At 48.0% G+C, this 8,797-nt stretch overlaps 1 protein-coding gene across 1 annotated transcript in view; it reads left to right on the top strand.

The window, feature by feature from the left end:
* Nucleotides 1–1,089: 1,089 nt before the first annotated feature.
* nedd9 (neural precursor cell expressed, developmentally down-regulated 9) overlaps nt 1,090–8,797 on the top strand; it is a 29,244-nt gene continuing 21,536 nt past the window's right edge. The window contains exon 1 of the mRNA XM_030120849.1: nt 1,090–1,277. Within this exon, the coding sequence (XP_029976709.1) occupies nt 1,266–1,277 (12 nt within the window). The 5' untranslated portion in view covers nt 1,090–1,265. The remainder of the gene's footprint in view (nt 1,278–8,797) is intronic.

Raw genomic sequence — 8,797 nt, 5'->3', positions numbered from 1 at the left:
AAAGGTGTGAGACAGGTTCGTTTTACTCTACTGATGATGTGTTGTTGATGTGTCCTGCTCTGCTCTATTTACATTAGCAGGAAGGACTGTACAATATAATTAATAGAAAAAAACATTTGATGCAATAAGTGCTAAAATGTATTTAACAACTTTGTTACTATTTTATAACTATTTCAATTTATATCTAGATGCTGCCTGGTGCCCTAATTATGCCAATTAATATCCTTTCTTCCAAATCGAAAAAGTTTTAGGAATTTTTAGGCAGAAAGTCAATCTTTTGTAGCCAAAACTTTAAAAAGAAAAAATGTATTTATTTATTTGATAAAAACAAAAATAGAAATTCTGCCATGGGTGTCCTGTATGCAATAAATGTCTAATCTGGGCATTGTGTAATAATTGTAATGATTTTTGTATTAATTTGTATCTGTTTGTCATATGTAGATGATCATGGATTTCATCAAATTCGCCATCCAAAAAGAAACTCAGTTTTATGTGTGTGTGTGTGTGTGTGTGTGTGTGTGTGTGTGTTTGTGTGTGTGTGTGTGTGTGTGTGTGTATATGTATATATATATATATATATATATATATATATATATGTGTGTGTATATATATATATGTGTATGTCAGCTGTTTTTATTGTTGTTCATATTATTTGTCGTTTTTGTCAGAATTTTGAAATACCTGACTATTTCTTTATTCTAAAACAGTCTTATTCATTTTTTATAAAATGTTTTGAAGAATCAAGTAAAGTATTTTTGTTGTTAATGTACTGAATGTTATGTTTAAGAATTTTAAAAAATAAAATAGATTTTTATTAATTTGTCACTTTAACAGAAAAACTTCTTGTTAAAGCCCTTGTATTTATGTTATGTGGTCGAATTTATTATTTTCATTTTCATTTTTCTTCAGTTTGTTTTTTATTTGTTATTCCATTAAAATAAAACAGAATAGGTGACGTCACATTTTGGTCTCTCTGTGGGGGCGGGTTTATATTTAAGGGGCGGGGTTATACAGTCAGGGGCGGGGCTGTGGATCAGTGTGGACCAATCAGAGACTCGGTACGGAGCTGAGGGGCGGGGCGGTGCAGAGCGGAGCTGCAGCCCGGAGAAGAGGCTTCAGACAGCGGCGGAGCGGAGGAGGACACATCGCTGAGCGCGGAGCTCCGGATGGCTGCTTAAACTAAACTGACGGATAAAGCGGATTCTTTTTATTTTTTTTTCCCCTCAAACTCACTGTTACCGGAATCTGAGAGAAAAAGCTGCGTCATGAAGTACAAAGTAAGTGCGGATGATTTGCTGCTCTGGTGGTTTTGGACCAGCCTCGGTGTCAGAGGATGTGGACGTGGAAACTGTGACTCTAAACTCTTCATCTAACTTATTTAAATACACGCATCCGGTTGGTTTCGGGAGATTTGTTGCTTTGGGGGAGAGCTGGGCGCCGTGAGGCGTTTCTTTGTTCGCTGGTGGATGTGAAATGTGCAGGATTTACTGCTGGATGTGTTCTTCTGTCTGGAGGCTCCGTTTTCCACTGCAGGGGCGCACAAAGGGGCAAAATGCAACCAGTCTCTGCCCCAGTGCCCTCTGCCCCCCTCCACTCTGCCTTCAGTCTGTAAAATCATTGAACACACAATCACCTCATTACTTTGTCTGAAAAGATCTTTTGGTGTGTTTGGATTCACTGCAGAAGCTGAAAAAAGTGGTTTAAATGAAAAAAAGCGGTTTCTGTCTGTTGTGTTATTTCTGTAATCTGTGCTGCCAGGATGCTTTCACTGTTGAGAAGCTGTAAACAAAGCAGTCAGGTGACTTGTTATTCTACTGTCTTAGTTTAAACGGTGTTTAATGTTTCTCTGTCATGACTTTTGTCAGATTTTAAGCATCACCAACAAATGTAAACGGTAGTTTGGAGAGTTTTTGAGAGACGTGACGTTAGCATTCTCATTTGTTTTTGCACGCTCGTCATTTCCAGGTTTTTGTGGTGACAAAGCTGAGTTTGTGGGTTTTCACCCTTTACAGAACATCTGGAAATGGAAAACTCTAATGCTGGTTAAGTTAGAAAGCTACAGTAAAGTTAAGAATGGGCTGAGTATTTCTGATCGGACGACTGTTCGACCACCTGATGAGCCGCTCTGTGCAGTGATCTGCTGGGCTGTTTCTAACAAAATACCCTCAGCATGACTTTGACAGTGGAAATGTTCATTCTGTCACTACTTCACTCACTTTAATAACATTGATATGGAGTACTGACTCAAAACTAAAACTCTAAACGCAGCAGGGCTTCTGTTATTGTGAGAAATGTAGAAGTTAAACAGCTTTATATCATCTGCATACGAACTAATTCCTCCGGAAAGGTTCATAGCTTCATGTTTATAACAGATACAGAATAGACATGTTTAATTTTCCCAGACGGACATTGTTTCACTGATTAATCCTGGATTCTTTATTTTCATGTATAGATTTCCTATCAGGATTCCTATGGGAGAAACAGGAAGAAATGTAAAAAAGAGCTAATATGAACATTTTCCTGATTGAAAATACATTTCTGTGTCAGATAGAAAGAATATAATAAGATTTCAGTCATTTTTGTTTTGTAAAAATCAAAAACATTTGACTGCTCTGCCCTTTTAGGAAAAGTAATGTGTTTAAAAAACGTCTGAAAGTCTGAACAACAAGACAGAAGTGAAGTAATAAAACTGTTGTTGAAGATGATAAAAGGCTGAGTTATGTTGTGTTCGTCTCTTCACTGTGGCGACAATGCTGGACGTATGATATCTGGACATTTTTAGGAAAAGAACAAGGATAACTCAAACAGGCACAGGTTCTAGTGAGTATCGACTCGTTCCTACTTTGACCTTTGGCTTTTCTTCAGATAACAAACACAAGAGCTTCCCAGCAGCATTAATCGAAACGCAGGAGTGTTCCAGAAGTGAGCAGGAGCTTGCAGTTCCTCCTCCAGTGAAGCGGGACGGTGAGCGCGGCGGCCTCACCTGGAGCGGCCATTGTTCCGCTCTGTCATTGTTTAACTCGACGCTGCTGCTTGATACTCGTGTAAACGGGGCTCAGGAGGAAGCGAGCGCACGTAATGGTGTCCGCGGGCGTGCAGCGGGTCGTGCTCTCCGGGCCCGGTTCGAGTCCGGGTCTGTGTGTCGCGGGTGGCGTTCGGGCGGGTGTGAGTGTGAGCAGTCACGTCTCCGTCCGTCCCGTCCAGGTCACGCTGTGACAGGCGGCGTTACGCAACGCTGCGGCGTGGCGGCTCACAGGTCCTCGTTTCTACGGTAAACAGTGTCAAAGTTTACCGCCCGGGCGCCGCGAGGCTGCGGCCTCACGGCGCTGAGGTGGTCCTTCGCAGGAAGACCCGGCGCCGCTTGGCTCGCAGCTTTAAACACACCCTCAACACCGGCCACTAGGGGAAAACACCACTGCTCCCCGGAGACCCCCCAGACAGGACGGCAAAGCTCAGAGCCTCTGAACACACAGCTGTTTGAAAACACTGTGACTCCGTCTCCATGGAAACAGAGGCAGAGTCAACTTTACTGAAGCTCTGGTCCTGGTCCTGGTCCTGGTCCTGGTCCTAGTCCTGGTCCTGGTCCTGGTCCTGGTCCTGGTCCTAGTCCTGGTCCTGGTCCTGGTCCTGGTCCTAGTCCTAGTCCTAGTCCTGGTCCTGGTCCTGGTCCTGGTCCTGGTCCTGGTCCTGGCTCCAGTCACCATAACAATCCCACTTGGAGTTCTGTCCGTACGAAGGTCCGTGTTCTCCATGATAATGTTTGGAGCGTATTGTTCTCCGTAGCATGAATGTGTGGTTTCATTACAAAAGCAAAAGCAACAGCGCCAACCGGTGGCCTGGCACGCTAACTGCATCGGTTTCAGTGTTTTCAAAACGTCGCCGTGTGAACCAGAAACGTTTCTGAAGCTGAAATTTCACTTCAAATGTTGTGAAAATGTGGCTAAGAAAGGCTGTGGAGCCTCTTTCTGACACGACCAGCTAAAACTTTACCGTGAAGACAAAGCCCGGTGGCCACGCCCACTTTCACCAACACAACAAGTGGGCTTTATGGGTTTGGGGTTTGGGGTTTGGGGTTTGGGGTTTGGGGGAATCTCCTCTATTCTTCAGTTTTTATTTTTTGGTCATTAGTTCACAAATACTTGATGTGGCTCCTTCCGGTTGAAGAAACTAGAGGCTCAACCTCCTCCTCAGCTGCGCGCCCTCCCTCATGGTGAAGTCCGGTCCTGAGCTCTGGACGGGACGCGGTGGACGTGTCCTCATCACAGACCCTCTCAGCACGTCTCCCCAAACCGGGACGGCGGCGAGCGGCGAGGAGGCGAACCCGCCGCTTTTCCTCCGGGTTCAGGATCCAGGCAGCGGTCCAGAGAGAGGGGGGCTGGAGGAGACATTGTTCAGTGAGCGAGGAGGGGGGGTCTGCAGAAAATGAAAGAGAGGGAGAGGAAGTGGTGGAGGGGGGGTGGGGGGGTATGAGAGGGCAAACAGAGTTATTGTGGGTGGGGGGTGGAGGCCCGTGAGAATGAGAGCATTCCAGGCGATGGTGCAGGGAAAGACTGCTCCGAAGATGCACATGATTGTTTCAAGGTGCCCCCTCACTCCCCCCCACATTGTTAATGACTCCTGCGGGGGAGGGGGGGGGGGGGGGGGGCACGCTAACCACACTCCTGCAACTCCGCTCGTTTTCTCATCTCCTCACCCCCCCTGCAGGATTCTCACTCAGCATGGAGAAGAGTTCTCAACCCCGCCGACCCCACCGCCACCACTCCCAGCCTCCATGAATACCCCCCCCCCAACACACACACACACACACACACACCCCACCTCCACACTCCCGCGGCGCCCATGAGCCAAACATTAACATCTGAAAACAGTGAAGCCTCGTTTACAGCGTCTTCAAGTGAAAACACAAAAACCTCTCTTTGCGTTTTGGGGGTTTGGTTACAAGACAGCGACGGCCGGAGGAACTTTACGAAAACGCTGAGGAACACTGCCGCTCCTGGTCCTGCGCTGCTCGCCGGCGAGCAGACCGGTGGCCCAACGGGCCGACTGCGTGGTTTTCAGAAGGCTCGTGGAAACGTGAAACATGTCTGAAAGGAAAATGCAAAATTAACGGGTTTTCGCGTGAAACATGTGAAACCCGCAGGTCATCTCTGCAGACGTGGCTCAGTTTGACCGGAGACGGCGGCAGAACACTCGTTTTCTGCCTTCTCTTCACCGTCTCCCGGTTAATACGGCAGACGAGCCGCACGTGAACGCAGCGTCTCTCTGGAAGTGTCAGAAATGACAAAAGGCAGTGGAACAGTGCGGCAGTGGAACGGTCGCCGCAGCAGCCGCCACCACCGCCGAGGACGTGAGCTGCTTCACAAATCACCGCCGCTGCATTTCTCTGCAGACGCTCCCACAAGAGCGCGTGAAGGCGGCAGGAAGTCGACGCGTCACAGGTTACAGCAGGTTACAGCGTTCCAGAGTGAAGAACAGTCCAGCGACTGAGAGCTTCTGCTGCCTGTTCCGGAAATCCAACTCACAACCCTTCACTGTGAGGCCCGAGGGCTCACCACTACCCCACTGAACACCTGAACCACTGCTCCGCCGCACGCCCTGGACTGACACTGGGTCTGAAACTGGCCGGTTTGATTTTCTCTCACGAGTCCAGTGTGTTTAGTAGTTAGATTCCAGCTCCGTTATTCGATATCATGATGTCACCAGATGCAAATTAGACTCCGCCCCTTTCTCTTAATCATTCTACTGTTAATCTGAATCACTCAGTCATTTGAAGGAACCACTGCTGCTCTCCATTTCACTCAAACGCGCCTTGATTTACCAGTTCAACTGTTCCAGCTACAACCGCTCCTGTCGATCCGTTCTGTGTGTGTGTGTGTGTGTGTGTGTGTGTGTGTGTGTGTGTGTGTGTGTGTGGTGTGTGTGTGTGTGTGTGTGTGTGTGTGTGTGTGTGTGTGTGTGTGTGTGTGTGTGTGTGTGTGTGTGTGTGTGTGTGTGTGTGTGTGTGTGTGTGTGTGTGTGTGTGTGAGAGATCTGTGCGTGCCGTGAAATCGAGGGGACGTCTCGCTGTCGTTGGCGGCTCCTGTATGTAAAACCGTCCTGTGTCCCGGCGGAGATACCATGAAAACATATTTCACAGACAGCTCCACTGCCCCCCCTCCCCCCCGGGGGGGGGATTAGCGCTCGTCTCCGGGGGTTACGGCGATGCTCGCAGACCCGCCTGGCATCGGCGCCGAGCCGGGACATAATCCAGGTCTCCTCTTTTCTGAGGCTGAAACGACAGACGCATCACTTCCTGTCTGCTTCGCTGAAAACGCTGAAATCTTGGCTTAATTTGTATTTCTGACTGGCGATGCGCCTCAACGCCTCGCACTGGGAAGACGTCCTCCTCAACACGACAGACTTGATCAGATGGAAGCAGATTTCATGAGGAGGAAGTCCGTCCTGTGTTTCCCTTCTCTCCCCGTCTCCATTCGCTGGGACGTGCAGTTTGTGGTAAACACCATAAAAACTCCTCCTGTCGTCCAGAAAACCAACCCAAACCTCCAGAAGTGGAGCTACTAACTAATTTAATGTGAAAAGCTAAATCAAGGCTCTTTAATTCAAAAAAGACATTTCCCTTTCAGCATCATTTCCACCTCAAAATGCTTTTAGCTTCACCATCGTTAGAATGCTCGGACTTGAAGTGATGGTTGAGATTTGACCAAAAAAAAAAAAAATGTTTTTTTAAATAAAACTACACAAAGCCGATACACAGAGTGTAGTAATATGTGTACTAATCATATTCCTCTCAGGTCTTCTGCGGTATTAAATTAAAAACTCGTTATTTAGTTATCTTGTAAAAAGGAGCAGAAACACTGAATTGTGGGTAAACTGATGCACGTTCTTCCTGCCAAACCCAGAACAGTCCCGTAGAAGCACAGAATCTTCATCCATGAAGAGCTGAAGTGTTCTCTTTCATTTTGCGGGACTCTCCTGAGTCGCGTCACGTTTTCCGGCCGCGCTCTGAACGCCGAGGCGTGTTTCTCAGCCGTAATCTGGCTCATCGCTTCCTGTCAGAGTGTTTCCAGGGTGTGGAGACGTTTCCTCACTCAGGAGGAAGGGCTGCCGGGTCGTGTTCGCACTCGAGAAGATGATTCCACCCCTTTAAAACCACTAAACAGCGTGTTTAGTAACTTCCCGTTTCTTTAAAAGCGGTTGCTGAGAACCGGCAGAAGACGGGATGAAACAGGCTGAAGTTCTTCTCAAAGCAGCTCCTTGTGATTCATGCGTATAAGCAGACCAACACAACACTCAGTGTGTCATCAAGAGTGTATCAAGTACACACACACTTTAAATATGACGTGTCTGCAGCAGCTAACAGTCAGTCTTCAATGTTTCCAGTTTTTAGCTACGTTTCTCATCAATAACAGTAAATCAAACATCAGCAGTGGAAGCAGTCGGTTCAGAAAACGGTCACACATAGAGAATTCCATCCATCCATCCATTTTCTACCGCTTATCCGGATCTCTATGTCCGAACATAGAGAATTTTAAGGTGGAATTTTATTTTATTTTTTTACTGAATTTGTTTAAACGGGACAGAAGGTCTTTGTAACATCTTGATTTTTGAAGTGCAATTAATTTAAATAATTACCAAAATTTAATGTTTGAAATAATCTGAGATGTTCGACTGCTGTGACTGTTTTTTAGAGAAAGTTATTCAGAAATAGGTTAATGTCATCGGCGTAAGTGTTTGTTTTAATCACAACCCAGACAGAAATACTCGACTTTCTTGCATGTTGTTGCCGTGCAGCTGAGGTTTGCATGTTCTCCGTGTGTGTGTGTGTGTGTGTGTGTGTGTGTGTGCGTGTGTGTGTGTGTGTGTGTGTGTTTGGTGGCTCTGAGTGCTGCTGCAGCTGCTGGTCTCTGGGCGTTCGGACATGACTCTCTGATGTCGATCCGAGCATGAAAACGATCTGTTGGTTTGATTTCCGTTGGACCGGACAGAGCAGCTTCCTCCAGCTGTGTCACGACCTCCTATCGACTCCCGGCCGCTTGCGTAAGCGATCAATCGGCCCCCGGGAGGCGGCGGCGGCGGCGGCGCTCCAGTCGGCTCGTGTTCGACAGCGACTCAGCCTTTTTCTTTCTCCCTGATGTTTTTTTTTCCACCGGACTTTCTCGGAAGCGGCCTCGCCGAAGCCGCCGTGTTATTATGCTAACGCACAGAGAGGCTGTAATCAGAGGGAAACTGCCCAGATGAAGAAATGAGCCTGTGCCGAGGCTCCGAGGCGCTTCCCAGGAGCCCGTCACACGGCCCATTTATCTGAACTGGCTCTCACCCGCAGCAGGAACGGCTCGTAAAAGTCATCAGGTCCTCATTACCGTCATTACTATAATTATTTTCTATATTTAACCATGTGAAATGAGGCCAGATGAAGTGCGTACGAGGCTCCCCGGGACACGTGGGGCTGCGGCGGTGCGGCCCCGCTCCACGCCGCTCTCGTCTGTTTGGCTGGAAAAACATCCTTTGAAAGCGGCGGCCGCGCTCCGGTTGCCGTGGGGACGCGGGGCTGGAGGATTCCAGCCAAAGCCACCTTCATTATTATTAGATTGACGCGTATCCCGGGCGGCTCGAGCCAAAACCACCCGGAACGCCGCGCCTGGAAGCGGAGGGCGGGGTCCCTTCTCAGCCGGCGCTCCCGTTACGTAAGGCCTTTTTTTAAAGTTTCTAGAAAGGTCAGCCGCGGCTCGTTGACACCGTGGAGGCCAGACGGCGTGGAAACAAACGCCCTGCTGATGCAGAGGGGTGAGTCAGGGAG

This window comes from Salarias fasciatus, chromosome 22, assembly GCF_902148845.1.
Source record: "Salarias fasciatus chromosome 22, fSalaFa1.1, whole genome shotgun sequence".
In the NCBI taxonomy this organism is placed as follows: domain Eukaryota; kingdom Metazoa; phylum Chordata; class Actinopteri; order Blenniiformes; family Blenniidae; genus Salarias; species Salarias fasciatus.
Note: the sequence above shows the minus strand (reverse complement) of the source record. Positions and strands in the feature narration are given on the sequence as shown.